This window comes from Martes martes (genome assembly GCF_963455335.1).
Source record: "Martes martes genome assembly, chromosome: 11".
In the NCBI taxonomy this organism is placed as follows: Eukaryota; Metazoa; Chordata; class Mammalia; order Carnivora; family Mustelidae; genus Martes; species Martes martes.
The window spans coordinates 92,658,690-92,685,567 of record NC_137899.1 but is presented as its reverse complement, the minus strand read 5'-3'; the positions used below and the strand labels follow the sequence as shown (position 1 = coordinate 92,685,567).

At 46.0% G+C, this 26,878-nt stretch overlaps 1 protein-coding gene across 1 annotated transcript in view; it reads left to right on the top strand.

The window, feature by feature from the left end:
- Nucleotides 1-242: 242 nt before the first annotated feature.
- CREB3L2 (cAMP responsive element binding protein 3 like 2) overlaps nucleotides 243-26,878 on the top strand; it is a 104,750-nt gene continuing 78,114 nt past the window's right edge. The window contains exon 1 of the mRNA XM_080818370.1: nucleotides 243-755. Within this exon, the coding sequence (XP_080674496.1) occupies nucleotides 654-755 (102 nt within the window). The 5' untranslated portion in view covers nucleotides 243-653. The remainder of the gene's footprint in view (nucleotides 756-26,878) is intronic.

Sequence of the window (26,878 nt, the reverse complement as noted above, 5' to 3'; positions counted from 1 at the left end):
GACTCAAGCACTCCATTGGTCCGCCGCCTCAGAGAGCGGTGGCTGGTTGCGCTCGGGCAGAAGGAGTTCCCCGGTGACGTCAAAGGCTCTCCCCGCCCACATTCCAAAGCCTGGGCAGAGACTTCCCTCTGCCCAGCCTTTCGGAGCGGGTCGGGGAGGAAAGCCAGACTTCTGATTGGATAGGGCTGGCGAGGTGAGTATCCGATTGGTCGCTTCCCTAGAAGGAGGTGGAGTCATAGCTGGGTCCTGGAGCCGAACTGAGGAGCCCTGGGGAGCCTCAAAGTTTGTGTCTGGAGCAGTAGCGGAGAGTGGGCTTGTTGCGAAGGGATTTTCTTGGGATGAGAGCTGCTCTCCTGCCTTCACTTTGGATGCGCGCCCTGCTTTAACCCCTGCAGCCTTCAGCAGGATCCCTGGAGAGCCTGTCTCCCCCGGCACTTTTCAGACTTCCGAGGACCCCGGACGGGAGCCCTTTAGCACTTCTCCCTCGGGCAGAGCAGAGAACGTTTTTTCCTAAGTGCATAAGCTTCACGCACACGCGCACACACGCACACACGCGCACACACCCCGCGGAGCCGGACCTTACCCTCCGAGGCGGCTCTGCCCGCACCTCCTCCTGCCCTCAGCATCCTCGGCCCAGCGTCCCTCGGACCAGCATGGAGGTGCTGGAGAGCGGGGAGCAGAGCGTCCTGCAGTGGGACCGCAAGCTGAGCGAGCTGTCAGAGCCCGGGGAAACCGAGGCTCTAATGTACCCTACGGTGAGGACTCGCGGGGCGGGGACCGGGCAGCTTGCGAGGGGGAAGTACTGTCAATAAGGGAACTGCTGGGAACAGGGACCTGGGAAGGAAGTCTTTGGGAAGAGGCAGGCATGCCCAGAGGAGATCTAGGGAGAGGTGAGGTTTTTCGATCCGAAGAGATAACTGCAGGCCCCTGGCCCTTTTCAAGTTTCGGTAACAGTAGTGACAGTTTGTATTCCTTTGGCAGTTTATAGTCTTTTCCCGAGTCTTTTTCACGTCGCAGTATCATTTGCTCTTGCTGTCAGTACTGTAAAGCCGAAGGGGGTCGTGGCGGAGAATAATGCGCCACTGTTGAGCTTGCTACTGACCTGGTGGGAAGGTTTTTAAAAAGCTAAACAAAGTGGCATTTTCTTTCTTTCGCTGTCAGACTCTTTCTCTCTCTCTCCTTTTTGTTTATATTTCAGGAAGTACACGTGTGTGTGCGTGTGTACGTGTGTGTGTGTGTTTGGAAAAGCCCGTTTGATATGAGGAGAGAGACTCCTTTATTTGGGCTCTTTAACTGTGCAGCCAAGCAATCTGCTTCCTCCCTCTTCAGGGGAAAGATCTGCAGAGTATGGAAAATCTGAGGCAGCTGCATATTGCAGAAAAGCTTTGGAGAAGGTTGGACGGCTCACCAGTTCTTTGTTCTGTCTTATGCCTCAGGGACCCCTTTGGGGATTGAAGTGTCACAGGAATTCTGCCCATTTGTTTTAAAAGTTTCAATTTCAAATCATCGGTATTACATTTGCGAAATGAAATTGTTTCCAACAGCCAGCAATGTTAATATGATTTTATGTGAGATCTGTTTGTTTTTTGTTTCTTATAAATGCAGAAGTTTGTAATGAGGAGAGAGAGAGTGAGAGACAGAGAGACAGAGATCACTAATGAGAAAACGAGAAGCTTGGCTGTTTCCCCTTCATGATTTTTCTAAGGGGGTCAGTGCCAGGATATTTGAAACTTTTGCAAAATGGCCTGTAGGCTCCACCTCCCTCCTTGGCCTTTGCCTCTGGTTGACGTTATTTTGGGAAAAGGGATGAGGGCCTCCCTGTGATTCCCACCAAGGCACTTGCGATAGCTGAGAATGGCTTGTGCGGGGTGGAGAGGGAGTGGTAGTTCATGCTGGGGCGAAAGCCAGATGTGTACTGTGATCTGGGTTTTGCTCACTGAGGCTTTCCCTGAGGAGACCACGTGGGCTGCATTTGCATTGAGGGCCCAGATGTGCTTCCTGTTGTCAGCACAGAGCTTAGAGCACCTTGGTCCTCAAATGTCTTCTAGTGATTGGGTGCTCCAGGTGTTTCTACTGACATGGGCTTTGGGGTGGGGGGCAGCTCTTCTCTTTTGTACTTAAACATACTGTGAAAATGTCTCACCCAGCAGCTGTCATGCCATAGCTTTGGGCCTGTCTTTCAGGTGGTGGCATGAATTATGCGCAGGCATACAGGTTTCCTTTCAGCCTGTGAGTTGCATTTGTGTGATCACGGACTAGGATTTGAGATGCTGCTACCTGTGACTATGACCTTTAAGTCCAGACAGAACCGTTTGTACTGGCTCTAGTTAAGATCTTTGTGCACCGTTACATTCCTTTTGGTATTAAGAGCTCAATTTTTCAACGTTATTGTGATGAAGCAGTGATGTGTGATTATTTTTCTTCTACTTTTTTTTTTAACGACTTTTACGTCTGCCACTTAGCGATGTTCTCTCCTCTGGGCAGCTCATTCTTATAAAATGCCACTCATCATTGCTACAAGTCATTGCCAACACACTGTGTATATGAATTAGTGTTGAAAGAGGTATTGGATTTAGTCGTATAGACGACTGATTATATTCCCTCTAAACTAAGGGGAGTTTGCCAGAGATTTGAACATAGATAACTTTCCCATCTGTTTCTTGAACTCTGTTGAGTATCCAGTTGCAGAGCTGGTTCTTATTGCTCTTAGTCCAAAATGTGAATAGCCTGACCTCCAGGTCTAAATAGGGGTTTAGTTACCGCATGCATGGCCACTCATGCTCTGTTTTAGCAAAACCTGTCCCCTGCTTGATTTTAAAAACAGAGAAGGTTCAAATTGCCTGAAGCTGGGACATACCATCTCTGGCAACTTTTGTGAACCATCAGGAGCAGTGTTTTTCTCATTTGGTTAGTTGTGAAGAAGTCTTCTTGGTTCAGAAGGACAAAGGTTTGGGGTGGGGGGGATAGGATAGAAGTCTACAAAATAATGAAGTGTGTGGATAGAATGAATATACATTTGCTTATTAGATCTTGGGTTATGAGAGCTTTGGGCTTCCTTTCGAAGCTTAAAAAATAGTTTCCATACAGATGACAATATATTATTTTAAATCAGCGAGTAGTACTTTTACAAACACTGTTGTTTCTGGAGTATGTACAGGCTAAACGTGGGTTTAGAAGAGATGGCGGATCTGAAGATGAGGAATGTGTGGTGTCTCTTTTCTGGTTTGAAATGCTGGTGAGAAACCTGGTTCCTTCCCCCAAGCCTACCTGGATGTTGGGCGTTTCTAATACATATGTCGTGTTCCTCTAAGATTCTGCGCAAATTGTATTTCTGGGAATTTGTTGTGGGGTTTTGTAATTTAAAGAGCAAAACAGGCTATGTGTTTTATCTACTTATATATACACCGTTCATATTCAGAAGGGTGCTTGAGAAATGGATAATTGTTTCTGGCAAGGGAACCTGGGGATTGGAGGTCAAGAGAGGGAGCAGGGGTGAGGGAGTTATTTACAAGCTATCCCTTGTGTGCTGTTCTGACTTTTACCTCCTGAATGTATTTAGAAAATGTAAAATTAAAACTTAAAGGTGCCATGTAACACTGGACTGGAGGTAATTTTAGCCTGAGTCTCTCTAGGGGAAGAAGAGGGGATCTGGTGCTCCATTAAAACTCAACCCTTCCCAAGTTGGTGGAGGCCTTGGGGGAAGAGAGGAGAAAGCAGCAGCTCTGGGTGGAAAGGGTCTCTAAGGATGGAGGGTTAACCGTGAGTTTGGTTCTGGTAAACTTTATGACCGTGGCAACTTTCTTATATCTCAGTTTAACAATCTGGAAAGTAGGGATTTTTTTTTTCAGTTTTTGCAATGGTTTTAATCTTTGTAAAAAAACCTCTACGATAGGAACTCTGAAGTCTTTGCAGAGATGATGACAGACGTTCTGCTTGTCTTCAATGCTGTTCATATAAATCCAGTACCGTGTAGGGTTATTTGGTGGCTCTGCACTATAATTTTATATCTAGTTGGTGTTCAAAGTGAAATGACCGGTTCCAGGCAGTGGGAGGTAGATAGTTAAGGGGATGTTCGACCCGCCTGGTATCTGGATGTAAAGGTCATCTGACTTCCACCTCTATCACTGAGTGCTGGGATGGAGTTGGCTAATCTCAGAGGCTGCTGGTCTCCCCTTCTCCTGGCTGGCCCAGCGACGCATGTGGCTCCAGAGGGATACTGAGGCTTTTGGGTTGGTGTTCACCTTGGAGACAACTCCTATTGTTGGCCCTGGCCAGGTTCTGAGGGGGAACCTGGGGTCCTCCCGGCTGGAGAAGATCATTACTTGTCACCTGATCTCCACAAACTGAAGGATGAGTGATGAGTTCTCATGAGAGAATTGCAAAGCAGATATACTTTGTCTTCAAAGCCCTCACTTCACCTTTCTTGACCTTTGTTTTCATGTTTTCCTCCCTTCTTGGACCCCAAGTACTCGCTGTAATGGTATTCTCTTTCTAACTCCCCCACTTAAATTTTGCTCTCATGAAAAATCTGATGAGCTTACACTGAATATTTAATTATTAGTGAGGCTGAGCTTATGACCCCCTAAATGGGCATTTAGATTTAATAGTAATTATATCAGCTCAGAAGGGTAGATCTCTAAATGGAGAACTTAAGGCAATCCCTAGGTTGTGGGAGGAGTATTTGGGGAGTGGAGGGAGCGCTCACTATTCTTCTATTCTATATATGGGGCCTTTATTCATAAGGCAGCCAGGTACCTATGTTGCTAATTTATCTATGATCTAAAGGATTTTCAGTGGCTTGGTGAAATTTCTTTGACCCATTATATTTTTGTCTCTAAACTTGTTCTCATGGTGATAACACAGGTTGGGGGCAAGTAGACTCAGGCACAGCTCTGAAATGTGAGAGGGTAGTACTGAATTTTGTACTTGCCCTCTTTCTTGAAAGACCCCCAGGTCTGTGGAAGCAGGGTGGTCTGATGTGAAGTTGCTCTTGCAGGAAACGAGGCATTGCCTCTAGATTAATAATTGAATTAAATTATAATGTTTGCAGCTATAAGTAAGTGAAACAGATTCAGACTGCTTGTACAATAAGTAAATTATGTCATGTCATAAGAGGCCTAGAGGTATAACTCCTTGTTTGGCTGATTTGGTAACTCCTCTGTCTTTAAAAAAAAAAGATTTTAGTTACTTATTTGACAGAGAATGAGAGAGCACAAGCAGGGGGAGTGGGAGAGGGATAAGCAGACTCTCCATGGAGCAGGGAGCCCGATGTGGGACTTGATCCCAGGACCCTGGGAACATGACCTGAGCCAACGACAGACGCTTAACTGACTGAGCCACCCAGGTGCCGCTCGGCAACTCCTCTAAATGCCATCCGTCTATATGCAGATTTCATTTTTGGGTTGGATGCAATCAGAAAATAGCTCATTTCCACATGAGTTTTGGGTGTTGGATTCAAAATGACATCCAGAGGAAAAAGAGGGCTTGATTCTTCCTGTAACCCTTTTTAGGAAGGAAGAAACCTTTTTCAGAAGCCCACCAGCTGATTTCTCTTTGAGCTTTATCTGCAAGGATTGGGTCACTTGACCATTTTAAAACCAAGGGCTGGAAAGGGATTTACACAGTTGGCTCAGATTAGTCAAGCGGGAGTTGAGGAGCTCTTTTCCGGTCAGCCAGCATGATTGTCATGATCATTAGAAAAATAGTCCAGGGAACCTGGGTGGCTCAGTGGGTTAAAGCCTCTGCTTTCGGCTCAGGTCATGATCCCAGCGTCCTGGGATCCAGTCCCGCATCGGGCTCTCTGCTCGACAGGGAGCCTGCTTCCTCCTCTTTCTCTGCCTGCCTCTCTGCCTACTTGTGATCTCTGTCTGTCAAATAAATAAATAAATAATCTTAAAAAAAAAAAAAAAAGAATAGCAGAATCTCAAAGCCCGAGATTTGGTTTATTAAAAAAAAATAGTCCAAGTTGGTAGTCCTTTCTTTAGTGTGTTTGTTGGACCAATGGCTGTTTCCCTCACAGAGGTGGACTAGCCGATGGAAAATGTTTTAAAATCCACAATAATTAGCCTTGGAAACAAAAGATCAAACCAAGTCCGGTGCCACTTGCAAAGCTCTAAGAGTATTATTTAGCTGTGCCGATAACGCCCAGCGAAGGAAGATTAGAGAGACAGAACTGACCTCTGAAATGCACACGAAGGCTAGCAGAGAGGGTGTGCTGCGGTGTTCCAACCCACTAACGAGGAAATGTTCAATTCACTCTATTATCTGACCTATCTGTATCAAGGTCAAATATTGGGGCCGGAGGTAACTAACTAAGCCTGCAATCACGCTTATCATGCAAGACAAGAATGACTTGTTTCGCATGAGGTCCACACAACCTCAGATCAGCAGGTGGAAAGCTGAATGTCAGTTTTCAGAGAAGCTGTTTCTTTCAGTTGCTTGTGGCGATTCAAGTATTGATAAACCCGTGTGTGCCTGTTGGCACCTTGAGCTGCCTGCCTCAGACTGGCAAAGTTCTGACCTGTCTTCTGTCTTAGGGCAAATGGCCCTAGGCCGTGGTGGGGCATTTAGTAAGGTTTCAGGCCTACAGCTGTAGGACATCTCAACTGTCTAAGTGAGTAATTTTATGAAAGAGGGGAGTGTTCATGTTCCCTGTTGGTGCAGAGTCAGGATTGAAAGAAAATGACGAGACCCATGATCTTTGGGTCAACCTTGAACCTATCCCTCTTCCTCCCTGCTCATCCCATGTTCTCCCTCTCTTTCAAATGAAGTCCTAAGTGACCTTGATTTTTCCTGTAATCAAATCCTATAGGCATAGAGGAGGCTTTGGCCTGTTTTATCTACCAAGAATCTGAGGCCTAGAGCAGTAAAGAGATTTGCTCAGCCGAAACACAAGCTCCTTGAGGAGAGGGGACATGACTTTGGCTTTTCTGTAGTCCCATGATGCTTAGCCAAGTGCAGAATGCTCAGAGAAGCACAATAATTGCTTGATGCCTAATTAAGTGGAGTGGAGTGAGGCAGCCTTGGAGAATGGATGAGCTTGGTAGCCTTGACCTCTTTTGTTATTGTATTTTTTTAAACTCTGAAATCTCATAAATGCTTCTGGAAATCTGAAAATTTAGTGTGAAAGCGACATGGGTAATTCGGTGTCAGTATCTTTTCTTATTTAGTTTATAGAGAACAAGGTGGAAGTGTGGGTGATTGTCGAACAGCCCCAGTCTTCCTGGGAATGCAGGGCAGCGCGGTGGAAAGGGTGGGTGGGCTTCGGGGTCAGGCAGATTCCGTGTCAAGGGTCACTGGTTCTCTAGTGACCTTGGGCAAGTTACCTCACATGTCACTGCCTGGCCCATAATAGATATTCTTCCCCCGCCCCAGCCCGAACCCCCGTCTCCACTAAGTTAACCGTCTTCTCTCTGAGGAAGAGATGCCCCGACCTCAGGAGTCTGACATCACTCAGGAAGCAAAGGGGCCTGTTATTAGTCTCACACGTCCTCATTTCCTGCCCTCCCCAGCTTCTACCTTCTGCTGTAAACACAGGTCTCTGCCTTGAACACATGTTTGCCAGATGCTGTTGCCTCTTCTTGCTCATTTTTTTTCTCTCTTGCTTACTGCCAGTTTGTCTCAAACAAGTAGTCAATACCTACTGCCTGCATTTCCTTCCTTTCTGCTTACTTCTGCACCCTGTCAGTTCTGGTTCCCTCTGTTGCTAGAAGGTCCTCTGACTTCTCTCTAACCCCTGCATCCAGTCTTTTCTACTAGGCCTCGTGGAAGTAATTTCGCAGCATCGTCTACAAGGTCATCTCATAACTCATTCTTGCTTTGGCTTCCATGATGGTCTGGTGGGCTCAGCTTTTCCCTCTTCCCTGGGCTTCCTTGTCACCAATTAAATATGAGCGTTTGATACTTGGCCTTCTGTTCTTTCTGTATGGTCCCCTGGGCTCCTCTGTCACCTTCAATACAGCTGGTTCTCAGATCTTTGTATCTGCTATTTGTCTCTTGACAGAAAGTGGGAGCTCTTTGGTATAACCCAAGATTCTTCTGGGCCCTCATGTTCTCTGGAAGAGCTCTGACTGGGTAGTCCTTGAATCTTCATGATGCATCACTCTAAGAAGAGCAGGGGACACTTTGAACCCCCTTTTCACTGCACCTCTTGTATCTCAGGAAATGTTTCCTGGCTCAGCTCTCCTGCAGTGTAGACCCATGAGAAGCTCACAGGTCATTTACTGGGACGCTTCTAGAGTCAGCATCACCCATCAGATGCAAGCTGTGTTTTTCCTGGGCTTGTGCTTATTCTTTGGGTTTGAGAAACACTCTGTGCTGTTCTGGGGTGATGTCTAATTTTTTCTAGGACTGTATGGAAGGTCAATGCAAAAATCAGACATACCTTCTTAGAAGCACCATATATTCCTCGGTTGGGTACCGCTCTGTCAAGCTCACTTGCAATTACCTCATGTTGAACTGCCTGCATCCAAATTGCTCTATTTGGGAGTAATTTATTTACTTTAACCTGTGCTGACGTTGCTGAAGAGCTTTGAGGGTGTTTTAAAGAATCAAGATGGGTGACTGAGCCACCCACATTCCTATGCCTGGTTCTTCTTAGAAGTTTCAATGGCGGCTCTTGGAAGAGAGTTTGTTGTTGGAGCATAAGTCATTTTGTTGTGTGAACTGGTTGTGTTGCAAGTTACTTGACATTGGGGTCTCCCTTTATCCAGCTGTAAAACACTGCATTTGTATCACACGGCCCCAAGGGTTTTTTTTAACGCCATCGTTCTGTTCTGGGTATCATGCTCCTACCTTTGAAAGGCTCTCAGCTTTGAAAAATGATTTCAAACACCCGACAAAGAGATTTAGTTGGTTGCCTGTATCATTGGGTCAACCCAGTTGGCAGATGTTGTGTTGTCTCTTTCCCGACTTAAGATCTTGCTTTGGTAAAACCCAGACAAAATAAAGAATGGAAAAAACAGAGAGGCACAGAGGTAGGAAACATTTTTTTAACATCAGAAAAAAAATTCTCTTCAGACTTCTTGGCAAATAAGAGGAGTCTGGGGAAAAAAAAAATCCACAAACAGTTTCCTAGTTGTCTGAGTGGAAAATCCTGGTTTTTAACATTTCATATCTTGGAAATGTCTGAATAGTTTTTGTTTAAAGGGAAATTCCTTTTGGCTGAGAAGGAGCCTGCAGGATTCAAACTGATAGGGTGATGTTTTTAGAAAACTTGGAGGAAATAAGGATTTGTGATGAAAGTGCTTTCTCACTGGCCAGTTGCTTTAAACAGAAATTCAAATCCAAGGTTACCAATCATAGCATTGTAAAGGTTGAACTGTTTAACCCCTTCCTTCCCGTGGCTTCCTGCCCATGCATCCTGGGGAAATGTCTTTCATAGCCGGTTCTTCCTCCAATTTGAGAAACTTAATGAACTGCTTTTCTAAACCTGTGTATGTTCTAGGCAGGAGGATATACATTCTTGACTTTGTGGCTCTCCTGGTTGAGTGGGAGGGAAGCTATATAAACAAGTCATTAAATACTTGGTGAACATTTTACATTAGAGCTGTATTCAAAGTATTTCTGGAGCACAGAGGAATCACAATTCCAAACGAGATAGAGTTTGGGAACACACCACAGAGCAGGTGATATTTACAGTGGGTCCTGACGTATAAATAGGAGTTCTCTAGACAGTGGGAACAGCAAGTACAAGGTAGGAATGTGCAAAATGTTTTGGTTGATTCTAGAAATCCCAAATAGTTCTATATACTTTGAGAGTACTCTGTGGGGGAGTGTTGGGAGATATGACAAGATCATGAAAGGTCTGCATACCTTGTTAACCATGTGGATGTCCTTTCACTTAGGATTTTATTTTTTATTTATTTGACAGAGAGAGCGAGACAGACAGACACAGAGAGAACACAAGCAGGGGGAGCAGCAGAGAGAGAGGGAGAAGCAGGCTCTGCTGAGCAGGGAGCCCGATGTAGGACTTGATCCCAGGACCCTGGAGTCATGACTTGAGCAGAAGGCAGACACTTAACCAACTGAGCCACCCAGGTGCCCCATTTGGATGTTCTTTTGTGGGCGGTGGAGTGGGAGGCTGTTAGGGATTTTAACAAGAGAGGCACAGGAACAGAAATATGTTTTAGAAAGGAAACCCTGGTGGTTACGACGGATGGATTGGAGGGTAAAATTAATGGTGGCAAGATGATCTGTGGCTGGCTTTTTCACCCATGAGGTTGTACAAGACACTGTGAGGGCCTTGAACCTGCCAGAGAGGAGCACATCCATCAAGCAAGGGCTAGGAGCTAGACTGGGAGACTTGGTGGCCTTGGGGGAGGGGAGGGGACATGGGAGACCTCCTGTTTCTGAAGTGGCAGACTAAGTCGGCAGTGCTTCCAGTGACCTGAAAGGGGAAATTAAAGGAGGAATGAGTTTGGTGGGTAAAATAATGAGTTCACTTTCAGACACAGTGAGTCTGACGTGTTCATGGGACATCCAGGCACTCTACTTCAAAGGGATTTGGGAACTTGGGTTTGGAGTTTGGAGAAAGGTCTGGTCTGGAGGTGTAGACTGGGGATGTTGCAAGCCTGGAGGGGATCGGTGAAGCCCCCAGTCCATAGAAGCTGGTCCAGGGAGGTTAGGTGAGAGTGAAGTGTGCAGGGAAGCCCGAGGACCAGAGCCCTCGGGGCCCCAGAAGTGTTGGCAGGAGAAGAGGAATCTGCAGGTGGGACTCAGAAAGAACCGGCAGGAAAATGTGGAGAAAATCCAGGAAAATCCCATCACGGGATCCAAGAGAAGAGAGCGTTGCTACAGACTGGTTGAGATAATGAAGGCTGACTGTGCATTTCACCTGGCTTCCAAGACTGTGTGCGTGTCGTCTCAGCGCAGTACCTGGGTCTCGGGGGCACAGCGGCCTCCCTGTGGTCTGAGCCTGTGACACTCTCGGTGACAGGCCTAGCTTCCAGGCAGGAGCAGAAGGCAGACAGACTAGAACTGGGAGTAAAGAGGCATGGGGGGTAAGAGAGACAACACTGCCTCTTTCTTCCCTTTGTTTTTGTACAAACCTGACAGCAATCCTTAATATTGGCCTTGGAGACTGTCAGGGTGCCCATGCCCTTTCATGAGGGTACTTCCTTCATTCTTCTCTCCAGGCCGACTCCATCTGTCCCTGGACGTCCTTTCGGTTGGCAACCAGGAGTCTGTGCATGTGTCCCTTTGTGCACGTGCCATCTCTGGCCTTGGGGCATGCAGAAGGTTGGTCTCTGGCCTCCGACACCCGTATGAGAGTGTTGGGGTTTGCCAAGTGCCTGTAAAGTTTGAACATTTCCCTTTATTTCTTCTGACTCTTCATATGAAGAAAGTACTAGGTAGACCCATTGATGGCCAAAGATGGATTTGATCACAGATACATCAACAATATTCAATAGGGAGAAAAAAAACTAATTGAATTGGGTCCATTTTTTTATATGATATAATAGGGGTAGATGAGGACAAATGGTGTTGTCGTCAGAGTGGGAACCTGAGGGTTTTCCAGTGGAAGGAACCATTAAAATAAATGATGCAGTTTCAAAGAAGATGGGCAGCTACAAGGAATCCCTGGGTTTTAGGACCTGCAAAGGGGACTCCCAGGGGACACCCTGTGGCCCTCGCCTGGCCCCCGGCGTGTCCCCTGAATGCTGGGGCCGGCTCCTCCTTTGGTCTCTGTGGAGCTGCTAGGGCCCCCAGCCCTCCGTGGGAGAGGAGAAACAGGCATGGGAGGGGGAGCTCTGCAGCCAGGACTGAGGGCCAAAGAAAGAGGGGGTGGGAGGGAAGGAGAATTCCGCTTCCCCCGCTGCCCAGAGAGGAAGCCACCCGGCGGCCGTCCTTCTCAGCCGGCAGCAGAGCAGACACCTGTGAGCATACACGAAGTTTGGGAACCACCCCGGAAATTCAGCTGCAGGGTGGGTTGAGTGGTCTCTTGGCTGACCGGGAACTGGATGATTTTTTTTATCCCACTATTTCAGTAACAAAATGTCTTATGCCCTGGAAGCACCTATGTGTACAAATTAAAAAAAAAATAGATTTAAGTTTTTAGACTGGCTTTAGGTTCATAGTAAAATTGAGCAGAATATACAGTGAATTCCCAAACACCTATGGGTTCATAAGCTGGGGTTACCTGTGGCAGCTTTGGATTTTAACTTCGTGGGTTGTTGTTGTTGTTGTTGTTTTTGAATTTTTTTTTTGAAAATGTGTTGGCTAATTGAATTTAAATAAAAAAATTAAAATTAGTCACAGACAAGGTTCCTTTTGTAGTCCAGCAAGAAGCCATACTGGCCCACAAGGACTTTAAATGGGGGTGTGTGTGTGTGTGGTTTTTTTGTTTTGTTTTAATAAAAAGTTACTCCAAACAATTTAAGAGCAGACCTATGGATTTCAGTAGAATACAATGAAAAAGTTAAAATGCGGTATTTCTCCCACCCCCAGCTTTCCATTTACAAACGGTGTAGGCACTGGACGCTGTTCCTTGAAAAGGAGGGTGGGGTCGAGTGGGGGAAATACCATATTTTTTTTGTAACCAGAGTGCCCAAAGCCCATCTCTGTAGCTGTGACTTTTAACTTTCTACCCCGAGATGGTATTCATTTCTGAGGCCTGGCCAGGAGTTGTTTTTCTGGTTCTGCTCTGGATTTGCAAGTTTTCTTTCCAGGGCTCTTGGCAGCCCATGACCCACATTTGGTCAGCTGGAAGGCCTGGTGCTCTGGTCCGAGGAGGCAGAGAAGGGGGACCGGACCCAGGTGGGCACAAACCTGCTGCCCTTGGGCTCCAGCGTACCGCGTTCTAAATGAAGGCGCCTACCTGCCCCAGAGGCCTTGAACGTGGGCACTTTCGTGTGTGATGCGAACGGAAAGCAGAAAAAGAGCAGCCAGAAAACCATTTGGTGTTTCAGCTGTATTTACATATTCAGAACACGAGGTGGGTCGAAACCTAGTGTTTCCTTCTGATTTAAATACACACTTAGAGGAGAAACCGAAATGAAGGCTGGCCCAAGAGGTGGGATGGTTGAGTAACGGAGCGGGATGAATGTTCCGCTTGCTTATTGCTACCCTTCCTCTTTCTGCTGTGGGATTCTGTAGGTCCCAATGTCTGCTGATGGCTCCAACCCTGGGGACCGGGGGTCGGTAGACAAGGCAGGGATTTGGAGTCAGCATGAAGTTCATAGCCCTGATCACCAGCAAGCAATCATTTATTCAGTGCTTCCGAGCCTTGGTGGACAGGCACTTGTGGACAGTGATGTTTTCTGCAGGGGGCACTGAAGCCTTGGGGGAAGGCTGCTCACGGCCCGCAGGCTCTGTCGGCAGCAGCCTCTGCTTGGGGCACTCCTTAGGCACACTGGTTAGGAAGCTACCAGAACAGGGCTGAGCATACACAGGTACTCAGTAAAATATTTGCTGCTTGAGTAGAATCCGTGACTCCGGGCTTTGTCTGGTGCTGGCGCTCCCTCCTCCGGGTACCCTTCTGAGGCTGGTTCACAAGGCCATGAGCAAGGATGAGTGACACGATATGAATAATGCGTCTGTGCCTATGCCTGGCGTGTGGCCACTGCTTAGGAGAAAGTAGTTCCCTGTGCTCCATTTTTTTTTTTCTTCTGTAACTTCAGGGGTGCAGAGGAAGAAAACCCTTGCTGAGTTCTATCTAAACTTCAGAGGAAAAAAATGCCAAAACAAAAATAAAGCCTCTCTAAGGTGACCTAATTGTATGTATGCATATATTTATTATTTATTTACTTTCTCCAGTTTTACTGAGATGCAGTTGACCTCTGACATTGTATTATACGTTTAAGGCGGGCAACGTAATGATGCGGTGTGTGTCTATATTCAAAGTGATCACCACTGTAAGTTTCATTGACATCTGTCACCTCACATCATTACAAATCCTTTTTCTTGTGATGAGAGCTTTTAAATCTACTCTCTTAGTCACTTTCAAATATATAACACAGTGTTGTCAACTATAGTCATCATCTTGTACGTCACATCCCCAGAACCTTTGTCTTACAACTGTAAGTTTGTACCTTCAACCCCCTTCACCCTAGTGTGGCCTAATTGATAGGGACTGACATGGGGTGGGGGGGTGGAAACCTTAACTTTTTTTTTTTTTTTTTTTAAATGTTCCTATCTGAATCTTTTTAAGCTGAAGGCCTGGTATTGATTTGCATGACTAAATTCACACTTGGATTTTTCAGGCACCTGCTTCTGCAGAACTGAAATTGTTTGGAGGTTTCGCGGGGGGTGGGTTGGTGGCAGGTGTTAACATTTTTCAGAACACGAGAGGGAAGGCAGGAGGGGTCTGGACCATCCATCCGCCCCCCCCCCAGCATCCCCTGAAGCAACTATTTCTGAATGGATATTAAGATCATTTGCAGTGTTTTTCTCATACGATAATGTTTCTGGGACTAATTGAGAGATGCTGAGGAATCCATCAGCATGAGAGCGGAAAGGGAACAGTGAGCCTGGGGGGGCAGCCCCATGGGGCCCAGCTGTAGAACTGGGGAGAAGCCTGAAGGGATCCCTGCTTGTTCCCCCCCAACCCCCCAGATGCTGTTGCTAAGCTGCAGCAACTGGCATAGAAACCACCGTCTCTCTTTCTGACCCCTGGCCTGACTGCGTATGGCCTTTGACCTTCCAAAGTATTGATATAAGGACAGTCGAGCCTGACCTTCCAAAGTATTGATATAAGGACAGTCGAGCCAGAGAACCTGCACTGAGCCCACCTTCTTGGGAAGCAGGTTCCAAGTCAGTCTGCTCTGCCTGACTTTTTATCTGGACTGACCAGCATCCTATCCAATAGAGGTTCCATAGAGATTCTGGCCTGGGAATGGACCCACTCCGGTAATACCTTGTTAATTATTTTGGCAATTTCAGTAGGGCTTTGGGAGGGGCCTGCTAGAAATCTGTGCCCTAATCTCAACCCTTTCTGGAAGTCATATGTCTTTATTTTAAACCACAACAATAACAACAACAACAACATCCCCAAATTTCTGGTAATGGGGCTGAATGCCAATGGGAGGAAATCCTTAGCTATAGAGGCCAACAAATTTGAATAAGTTACTGGATGTTTCTGTTCCGTGGAGCTGCGTTCCTGCAAAGCAGCTGGCTGATTGGGGAACTGGTGAGCCCCCCATTGGTTTTTTATAAGATGCAGCTGACTTTCATGACGAGTTTGTCCTTTGGGATTTGCCAACCAAAAGAAAAATATCCTGGTAGGTAGATTTATTTTTCCTCCTTGCCCTTTTGAGAAACTGTTACCTGTGCCAAATTTGCTTCTCGAAAGAAAAAAAAAAAAAGGAACAGGAACCAAAGTTTCAGAGTTGGAACTATATACGTCCCTTAGCTTCAGAATACACTAAGCTAGACATTAGTTTAGCTTTATGAACTTAGCTTTATGAACCAAGAAGTCCTGAGTGAGGCTTTCCAGGACTAGTGTGGTGGGCGAACAGTGCCAGTGGGTCCCAGGGTTGTCTCACGTTTTCATTCTGCCTTCTTTAGCAGGTAGACCTTTGTCCTCCTGGGCATTGCCTCATGACTACAAGATGACTGCATCACCTCCAGCATTACATCAGCTTCCCTGGCAGGAAGAAAGTGGGATGGCAAAGCAGAAGAGGATAGTACCTGTGTTAGAAAAGCCAAGGCTTGCTCTGAGGTCCCAGCAGGGTTTCGCTGGCTATCCTTCACTGTCACAGGGTGTCCAGGAACATGAGTGGTTTAGCCGGGCACCTTGCTACTCTGAACAACATGGGCATGCCTGGTGGTGAGGTGGGAGGACAGGATGAATATTAAGTGGCCAAGCAGCAGAGTCTGCCTCACTACAAAATAATGCTTTCCCAAACTTCCAGGATCATAGATCTCATAGGGACCTTCAATATGGCTGAGCACGACCCCTTCATGTCCCAGATAAGGGAACTGCTTTATTTCCTTTCTACTTCTCTGCTCAACGTGCCCCAAACCCCCAATTGTGCTTTCTGGCACTCCTGGGCCGAGCGGCTCATCCCAGAGGTATAAACTGTGCCCAGAATGTGAGCGGGCTGTGAAGTCCCTTTCACCAGGGAGGAGAGAGGCAGGGACACAGGCGGTTTGTATATGGGAATCAAAAGGTCTGATTATGCTTTCTCAGGAAAAGCAGCTGGCCAACAGAAATTACTGGGGGCCTCTGAGTACAGAACCTGGAATCTAGCCTCCTGGAATGATTACAAAAAAATAGAAGCTCGGCCTTGCCCTTGAGGAGCGAAGCCTAGCAAGGCCTCGGGAACGCTCAGCTTGTGGAAGACCAAGCAGAGACGCAGGCTAACAAGACAATCCGGGGCAGACGGAGTAGCCAGGCCCGGAAGGCGGTTTGCAGGAACTGGCTGTGAGCAGGGACGTGTAAAGGCCTGCTATTTGGTGGAGAGCAGTGGTGTCTAAAAACAGTGGTTTGGGAGGGAGCAACATTTGCCTGGCTGGGGCCATTGGCTAATGGCTACCTGAAGCCCAGCGTGTTTTCTTTAGAAGAGCGGCCTGAAGGCGATCCTGTTTATGGATTCCTCACAGAGGGAGGATGAAGTTAGCCAGATTAATTGGAATGTATGTGAAAAGTCCACCAGCTCTGTAGCAGCTTTCCCTTTGATTTTTTTTTTTTCGGTGTCCACTTCCTCCCTTCCCCCATCTGCTGGGACTGCCCGGGACCCGTGACATTTCATTTCTGCCCTGACTTCTCCTTTACCTGGAATGTGAGTGGGCTGGGAAGAAGCTCACTTCTTTGGGGGACCCGGCCTGTCTCCTCAGTGCTAGAACTGTGGGCCCACTAGTGCTTGGAGGGCATTTTCCATCCTTGCCTCGGGGCCATGTGGCCGAGGAGGCGAAAATGAGGGGACCAGTGTTTCGGGCTCTCCTGCCCCACGGTAGAGCAGGTGGCTAGTGTTTGGCATTGAGAGTCTCTAGGTGTCTTAGTGCAGGCTGCTGTCACAAAATATCGTAGAGTGGGTGACTGAAACAATGGACGTTTATTTTTCACAGTTTGGAGGCTGGAAAGTCCAGGATCAAGGGATTAGCAAATCCTTCCTCTGGCCTTCTTGGCTTTCTTTACACTGTGACCTCAGCCGGTGGAGAGACAGAGATCTGTGGTTTCTTTTTCAGAGAACATTACATTAATCCCATCATGGGGGTCCCACCCTTATGACCACCCCCAGATACTATCACATTAGAGCTTAGGACATCAACATATGGTGGTCTGTGCTTAGGGTGCCCACTGCCAGCGTCCTGTGTGCATGGCCGAGAACCATTGCTGTGCAGCTGTCCATCCCCCAGAATGTTCCAGGGAAGCCGGGCTCCCTCTTGCTGCTGTGAACTCATTAGACCCTGACCACGGACAGTTGAGCTTAACCACCCAGGCACTAAAGACAGCTTCACTGCAAGCAGCACTGTTCGTCCCTTAAACCTAACCCTTTGTCTTTGTCTTTCTAGGGAACAAACTCCTCCCTCCACCGCCCGACGCTTTTTTGGAGAATGCATAAAAAATGAGTGGTTTACATCATATGCCAAAAAAAGAAAAAAAAAATCTTACTACAGACATTTTGTAGTATTCTCAAGATACTGAGTCAAAGCGGGCAAAAGTTGAAGCTGTCTTTTCTGACCATAAATGGAGGGCTCCGGCCCACATACTCGTTCATGACACCCAGTGCTAACGCTAGCTCCCCCTTCCTTTGTTCTCCTCCACTTCCGGTCCTCCCGCATCACAAATTCTTCTCTACATCCATTTTGAATTGTATTTGGCCTAATATTGTAGGTTTCCTTTAAGCCATTGAAATCAGTTTTGGAAACATGGCAAACATGAAGACATTTTAGGAGCACAGACCTTCCTAGAATCTGGGTTTAGCGGAGGGCTGGCTCACTCCTGACCTCATCTCCTCCTTTTCCCCACCTGGGCCTCTTCTTCCTGTCCCCCATCTCTCTTGTCCCATTCCTGTGTCCTTTGCTCTCCTCCTTTCTTTCTCTCCTCTAGGCCCTTCCCTTCCCTGACTGTGCTCTGACTTTGCCACTGTTTCTGGAGCTTTGCTCGGTCCTGACAGCAAGCGGACCCGAACTCAGGGTTTAGAATCTCGTCTCAGATTCTCCTGCCTCCTTGCAAGGACTTGTGGGCTCTGGAGGTGGTCACAGCAGTCCTGTGCGTTGTGAATGGTCTTTTGGGAAGCGGGGATTGGAAACTGCAGAGTTGACTTTCCACATATATGGGGCAGCTAGGAAGCCAGAAGGGGTTACATTGTGGAGTAACCGAGCCAGTGTGTAAAGAAAGAGGAGTAGCCAAGAGAAGAGCTAGTTACTCTTACAGTCACTGAGCAGTTGTTCCTGGGAACAGTGGAAAACTTCTGCCCTATTTTGCCTTCCCACCCCCCCACCCCCCCAACACCCCCCCACCCCACCCTCCGTGTTGAAATACTGAGAACCTCCCGCCTGTGGCTCTCCTGGTTCTGGAGCAAACATGAGTGAGCCAGTTACGTATTTTAGGAGCCTGCTCCCTTGTTTGCGAAATTTGGATCTAGGTTTTCTATTTACATGTGTCTATAATGCTAGGGGGAAGCCCTGGGCACCAGCAACCCCTGCTTCCCGTTTCTCTGGTTGTATTTCTCCAGGCCTCAGGGTGTGGCCCTCTAGGCTGAGACCTTAACTAGGCCTCTGGTCACTTCTGTGGCTGACCCCACCCTCAAGTAGCTTCAGGCCAGATGAACACTCTGGAACTACAAGCCTCCACCTTTGACCATCCCTCTGCCTAGAGCAATGGTTTTTGATCTTGGCTACATGTTATAATTACCCGACAGCTTAAAATATTGATGCATGGGTCCCAGCCCAAGAGATTCAGATCTGATTTGTTCTGGGATGAGGTTTGGGCAGCAGGAAATTTTAACAGCTTTCCTAGTGATTCCAAAATGAAATGAAGGTTGAGAACTGCTGGCTTAGAGCTTTGCTACTCAAAGTGTGGTCCATGGACCAGCCATATCAGTATCTGCTGGGACTTTGTCACTGACCCATTATCTCAGCCCCTACTCTAGACTTTCCCAGTGATAAACTGAAGATCTACAGCTCCTCAGGTGATCCCTGCACCTTACAGTTTGAGAACCACTGGCAAGGTGTCCTGTTGCCCTACCTGTGAGGCTGATTGGATCCTAGCCCTGCCACATTGCACCAAGTGCTAATGCCAGGTCCATCCAGAAAGAGCCCAAGACTTGGCCTCCTGTGAGCCCCTTTGGGGTCAGTTCCACATCTGGGTGCCTGAGTCTGGGCGGCAATCCTGTTCTGAAATTAAGGTCCAGCGGGACGAGCTTCAGCCTGTGCTGTGGGATCTCTTGGCCTGATGGCTTGACCTCGTGGCACTTTGCCTAGCCTCCCTGATGGAGCTTGCCCTGCCCGAACCCTGGGGTGGAACTAGGAGAATAAAACTAAAAACTAAAGTTTCAAGATAATGAATAAAACACGCTAGAGCTGGGATGACTGGACCAGAGAGGACGGGTGCTCGGCAGCCAAGGCGTTCTTCCCCCTGCTGTCCTGCGGTGGACACCTGCTCTTGAACCCCACAGTTCTCCCTTTGCAGCTCACACTTGACCCTAGCCCTTCTCAAAAGGCATTCGAGGCCGATATTCCCAGTTCCTCGGATTGTGCACGTAAGGTGCAACGGTTCTGAATTTCCTTTTTCCCACAGTAGCATCGGTTGCTACTTGTATCATGACTCTTCTGTTTCATAGTACAACTTCTGAGTTCTCAAGAACCTCTGAGACGCCACCAGCATTTCCATCCTCATTTTGCTGCTCTTTCTAGGCCCTCACAGACAACTGGTCAACCAAACTCTGGTGTCTCTGAGATTGTCATCCATGTCTCCATTCCACACATCTTTCTCGAGCAGCACTCTGGGCCCAGTACTGCAAGGAGCTGGGACTTGGGGAAGCACAGACTAGTGGGGACCCAGTCCTTACCTCAGCTGCATCACCCCTGCTGCCCTCCTCAAACAGCCTCATTGCTGTCATTCCTCATCATTTGGTGGGAATAGCAGTGGATTGGGTCATTCGGCTTCCTGTTCCCCAATGTCAAGGCCTGACCAGTGTCCTACTCATTGCCTATTCCCTGCTATTGGAAAACAACGTGACCTGACTTACTAACCTTCATACAGCATCCGGGCTGACCATTCCCACCTTTCTGGACCATCAGCCATCATGTTGACTTGAGCTCAGGGCTCAGGCAGGTGGAGAGGGAAGCTGTCAGGGAGTGAAACTAGTGTGAGGGGTCACGGGGAGCAGGAAGGACTTCAGAGACTGGGAGAACATGGGACCTGTTCAAAGAAAGCAGCAGCCACTCAGCCCCACCAGGCTGACAAGAATTTAGACCCAGAGTTGGCAGGTACCTGACTTTAAAAGAAGCTGGAAATATAGACTTTTGTGTGAATCTCTTGCTTTTAAAAAATTGCTCCCCTATGTTCTGCCAATAAATTAAAGCAAGAAACATGAAATAGGTATCTTTTTTTTTTTTTTTAAAGATCTTATTGACTTTATTAAGTGATTCATGAATTGGGCAACATTCCATCTAGCAAATAGAGAGATCCTCCCAAAGTAGATGTCTTAATAGGCCATTCAGAAATAAATTGTGGACTCTCCCCAAATCCACAGAAATCTAATGAGTGCTCCAGCCACATCGACTGTGCTGAGATTGTCCAGATCAAGGCATGGCTCTCCAGCGTCCTGGCTTATCTGCATTTCATAAAAAGAGTACTGTTTCTGCACCCATCTAAAATGTTGCTGGAATTAGAACCAGAAATGGTATCAGGACATTTTATTTGCTGTGACCTGACTGCTTTTCAAGCTCATCTTTTCCATTGCTCAGTCTGTTTTAAGAGAGATTATTCTATCTGACCTTGATTTCAGTTTTTCTGTAAAGTGCTTTCAGATTACAAAAATGTGGCTAGAAGTCAGATAATTACCTTCTGGGTTTGTGGAGCTCAATAGTCTCTGATTTAATTTTATTTATCTTGGACTCATTTGCTTCATTTGTAAAGTGAAGTGATAATACCCATTGACTTCACAGGGTTGGTATGAGGATTAAATGAGATTTTTTTTTTTTAATGTGGAATCACTTTTGAAAATGTTAAGTGTGCTCCCTGATTCTGGAGTATTAAGTTCAAATTAAAAGGCACTGCAGGATACTGCTTCAACATTTCTTTCTTTCTTTCTTTTTTTTTTTTTAGGATTTTGTTTATTTATTCGATAGAGAGAGAGAGAGAGATCACAAATAGGCAGAGGCAGGCAGAGAGAGGGGGGGAGGCAGGCTCCCTGCTGAGCAGAGCGCCCGATGCGGGGCTCAATCGCAGGACCCTGAGATCATGACCTGAGCCGAAGGCAGAGGCTTTAGCCCCCTGAGCCACCCAGACGCCCCTGCTTCGACATTTCTTAAACAAAACACGACAAGGTTTATTGGTGTTGTTGCATATGATTGATCTGTTTGTTGTCTTCAACTTGAAATTAATATCCAAGCTTTTCTGGTATTGCTACTAATTATCTAATTAGCTACCCAGTGGTCTATACCAAGGTTCTTCTCGTAATCACTACTTGTCATTCCTTTTTCTGAACTCCTGTAGGTATTATTTTTCCCTCTAGTTTTATCTTGAAATTGTTGCATCCCTACCTCATATGTGTGCTCTGGGTCTCTGAGCAAAAAGGGAGATGTTGCTGCTACAGCAGCTGCTGCCACCATAGCATTCTCCTTCTGGGTTGTCTGGACCGAGAAACCTAGACAGGGCTTATTGCTAATCCTCTTCTTTTTGCTAGATTTTGAGAAGACCTGTAGCCCCTTTCTATGCAGCCTTCTGCTGTGAATAGGAGGCATCCTATTGCCTCCTTGTAAGGAGGAGAAGGAAACTGGCAGGGATGAAGGAAGGCAGCTGGGCAGAGGTGATGTACCAGTGTGTAAGCAAATTCAGGGAGTGTCTTTGGACCCAAATTCTCCCTGCACCACCCCTCAATACCTTGCTGAGGCCTTGGTTCTGAGAGAATAAAAGCAAATCTTTCCAACCCCCACCTCCATATCTTTTGCCCTTTGTGTTTGTTGTGTGTGTTGGTGTGCGCATAGAGGAAGGCTGAGCATTGCAAGCCGCATAGCTTCTTTTGTCTCACTCCCACTGATCAGGGCTCGTGGCAAGCAGATGCTTTCTTGCCTATCTCTTTGCCTACATATTTGAATTACCTGAGGAGATTTTTTTAAAAAATACTGATGCCCAAGCCCCACTTCAAGACTAACTGAGTCAACTGTTTTGAAGATAGAGCATTGGAGTTTTTTAAAATAGTTCTCAGACCAGATTTGTATTTATATAGAAGTCTGCAGTTTGTTATATAACACATAAAAAAATAAAAAACAAAATGGGGTGATGCATGATAGAGTGGATAGATTTGTGATAAGGCAAGAACAATAAAATGTTAATGGTCAAATCTAAGAGGTAGGCATATAGTGTTCATTATAGAATTTTTTCAACTTTGCTCTGATTGACATTTTTCAAATTAAAATGTTGGAGGGGAAAAAAAAGAAACCCTCCCACACTTCAGATTACTAATTTGGGGTCAGTGCCACCCAAGGCCTAATGTTTGAGATGGGCAGAGAGAGAGAATGCATCTGCCCTGTGCCAAAGAGTATTGGGTTACCAGGTCTGAGCACAGGCCTGGTGGCTGGCTGGCCATTGTATTTTTAGGAAAGGTACCCCAGGAAAGCCCCAGAGAGAAAGTAGATGAGAGAGAGCAAACTCCTGGCTGATAAAATTTCCCTGTTGAACCCAAGTCCGATTAATTGAAATTCGGAGTGCCTTTAACTCACATATTAGCAGAGAGGGGAAAAAAAAAGAAAAGAGAGGTTTTTGAAAGATGCTGATTCTTTTGTAGGAACATCTGGTTCTTCCATGTGGGAGCCGAATCATCTTGGAGCTGAGAAGCCGTTGAGGGTCATCTGGTCGTGCCTCCCACTCTGTGTCTTTCTCAATGGCCTGAGCTGAATTGCATTTGATTTGTGCAGCTGGGCAGAGTGATTCCAAGGTCCCTGTTTTGAGGGTGAAATCACTTTTAATTCTAGCGCATGGATATAGTTTAAAACAGCTTTCCTCCGAGAAAAATAAAAGCTGTTTTGTGCAAGGCTTGACTGCCTCTCTCTTTTCCTGCTATTTTACAACTGGGTGTTGAGGCCCCGGGAGGAGAGCCGTGCCTCAAGGAGAGTGTGCTGCCCGGGTTTTACTTCCCACTGAGTCCTGGGTCCTGGTCCTTCCTGAAATGTGCAGAATGAAGTCTCTTTCTCACTTCCCTGCTCCCCAAACTTGATGCTGCCTTTAAGGAGTAACAGAAGCAAAGGCCCTCTGTCCTGCCTGTGGGATTGGGGAACAAACAACAAAGACCCTTTAAGGGAGGGGAGATGGGGCAGGAGTCCTGCAGATGTGAGCATACAGTGTGTCAGCCGGCCCCCTGGGAGCGGCAGCCAGCGTGTTGCAGAGGCCAGAGTGTGGGACTCATTTGTGGGTTCCCAAAAAGAAATACCCTGCCGATTATGAGTCCCTCTCAGCCCCCTTCCCAGAGCCTCTCGGGCTCACAGAGAACTCAGTCTGTTCTCCTGGACTTTTTGAAGCTTTGATAGGGATTAAACTCCTGCCCAGTCTGTCTACACAACCAGTGGCCTGGTCGAGCCTCATCTGTAACTTCTCTTTCAGTTTCACACCTATAAGATACGGAGAAATATTAGTCTCCCAATCCTTCTCAGTTTATAAAATAGAAATAGAAATAGAAATCCTTCTCAGTTTATAAAATACATTATTCTCCCTTATCTCCCTTGAGTCAGACAATCTTCCAAAAGGGTTTGCGTATCTCAGGGCGTGATGCCTAAATGTCTCTTCTCACTCTGTAACCTTTGCTCGAGCAACTTCTGTTGCTTCAGTTACCGTATCTACGTTATGATAGGCTATAATTTATATCTTGAGCCTGGATCTCTCTCTAAGTCCTGATTGTCCTGTTGCCAGCTTACCTCTCCACTGGGCTATCTCAAAGATTTCTCAGTGAAATATGTCACACATTGAACTTGAGATGCTTCTCTCCCCCAGGCTGTGCCTAAAACCTGTTGCTTATCTCAGGGATGGATACGGGCACTCATCACTCAGGCAGGTGAGGTACCTCCAAGCGATCCTTGTCATCCTTTCCTGAAACCCCTGTATTCAGTCTGTCACGCAGCCTCCTGTAGACCTTTCCTGTTTTCCCATCTCCTTGGCTGCCTCATTAGTTCAAAGCTGCCCCCATTTTTCACCAGGACCTGCTGCATAACCTATCAGCCATTCTCCTTGCATCTATTTTGTCTTCTCCTTCCCATTATCTCCAGGTCTAGGAGAAATATTTTCAAAATGCAGATCTGCCCAGATCACTGTCATTTCTTAAGCCCCTCAATGGCTTTATATTGTTACAATTAAAAAAAAAAAATCCTAATAAGGCCTGCATCTCCCTTGGGGCTTGACCTCTGTACGACTTTTCCCTGGCAATCTGTGCTCCAGCCTGAAGAATTCCGTTCCCTTTTTTAAGTGTTTAAAATCTTTTTCTCCCAGGAACAGGGCTTTTACACACACTGTTCCCTCTGTCTGGAACCTTCTTCCCCTCTCCCTTTGCCCAGGTAACTGCTGTTTATCTGTTAGACTGAGCTTGAGTCTTACGGAAACTCGGCCTGCTCTTGGCAATCTGGTTGCCTTTATTTCAGAGGGATTATAACGTTTTTATATTTTATAATATATTTTTATATATTTTTATATTTTATAATATAAACATTTTATATTTGTATTTATATTATATATATTTATATATGTTTGTTATTTTGATTGATGGACATCTTCTCACCCATTAGTGTAAGTTCCAGTACAGCAAGGATCTGTTTGCTTCTTACCATCACTACACCACTTACCACTATATACCCAACATGCAGAAATATTTGTTCAGTGGATGAATCCAATGGGGTAGATAGGACAGGTCTTTTTATTGACTTTTTCTTTTTTTAATATGACAGGATTTTTTTTTTAAGGCTGATACTTGGCATTTTACTTTTCTTTCTAATTATTTCTATTTCTATTATTTCTTCACTTTTATTTCTAATTTTATAATATGGATATTTCTGCCTCTCATCAGTTCCTTCCCTCTCATGTCTCATTCCTAGCGATTCTAGCTTTGCTGCAGCAGAGTCAATGATGGGCAATCATTGGTCTGGAAATGCTCTTCAGAACCTACAATGTCAACTCATAAAATGTTTTTAGATCGCTAGTAATCTTGTGAAAACTTGCATGATTAACTGGTGGAGAACTAAACTGTGAATATGGATAAGAGAGTCATTAATTAGAAGCTCCATATGGATCATTACATAATGGAAGTGGGTTTCTAAGAGGAGGATTTTGAGACTGAATTGTAAAGCCACGGCTGACTGAGACCCCCCTTGCCATTGTCCCTTTCTACCCGCATGGCATTCTGAGAAATAACCTGTCTCTTACGGGGTCCCGGATGTACCATACTGAGTCTCTGGGCATAATAATGTACCTGGTGCCGAGGGGCCCTACGCTCCTACTTTCTTGGCCCTAAGCATCTCCTGTTACCTTTGGCTACCACAGTAGACTAACTTGCTCTCATCGTGCATTCTTCTGGCTTCCAAGGGACACGTGGATCTCCACTGTGTTCAAAGAGAATGGGCACCTGTGGGTCACTGTCTAGAAAACTGTGTTGTCTGTTCCTCATTCTAGTACTAAGCTGATTTGGTAAAAGCTTATCAACTTTGAGCACACACTCACTGTGAGCTTGTGGATTCAGAGAACTCCCAGGATCTCTACCCCTGAGGACCCAAGTCTTCCACACAAGGCAAGAAATGGGAATAGGGCTCCCTGTGACTAAGTCCACTGTTAGCTGCAGAATTTCAAATCATTTTAGTCTTTCATATAGGTTATTTCTTTAACTTTCTGGGGTGTGTGTGTGTGTGTGTGTGTGTGGTCATGTATTCTCATACATAAATATTTTTGCAGAGACTCCAAAGCCTCTATCCCTGTGTTGGCAACTGGGGACACTCCCCAAAGCAAATAGGAGAACTTTGTTGCCAGAGTGTGAATGTGGGGACTTGCTAGTGTGAAAACACGCCCTGTGTTGGTTGATGCACAATGTATTTATTGAATGTATTAAATGCTACGGTGTTTAATTCCCTTAGATAACTGTAGGTTCATAATCAGAAATCTGCCCTTATTCATTGTTTTCCTTGTTTAAAATCAAGAATAACTGTTACTGTTATTACAAGAAGAATGTTACCCCATTACAGAAATGGAAACAGAGACATCTCTCAAAAACTCATTACAACCCCCTAAAAGGGCCGTAAATTTCTGTTGCATTAGCATTCAGACATTTTCTATGAGTCTTTTATATAGCTGTAATTAATATTCCTCATAACTTTTGTGTCATATTTTTTAACATCCAGTGATAGACATTTTTCTTATTTTAATATTTACCTATTACTTCTTTAAAAAAATTCCAGTATAATTAACATACAGTGTCATATTAATTTCAGGTGTACAATATAGTAATTCAGCAATTCTACCCATTACTCAGTGCTCATCGTGATAATTGCAGTCTTAATCCCCTTCAGCTGTTTCGCCCATCGTCCCACCCCCTCCTTGCTTCTGGCAACCACCCATTTGTTTTATTTCTTACCTATCACTTTTTAATACTTATGTCACCTTCATTGTGCATCTCTTTTGTATTTCTTAACTAATATTCCAGTGTTAGAATTTTGGTGTTGCCCCTTCTTTTTTCTCTTTTAAAAAGGTTTGCTTAATTTTTAATTAATAATAGTAGAAAGGTGAAAAGAGCCGGAG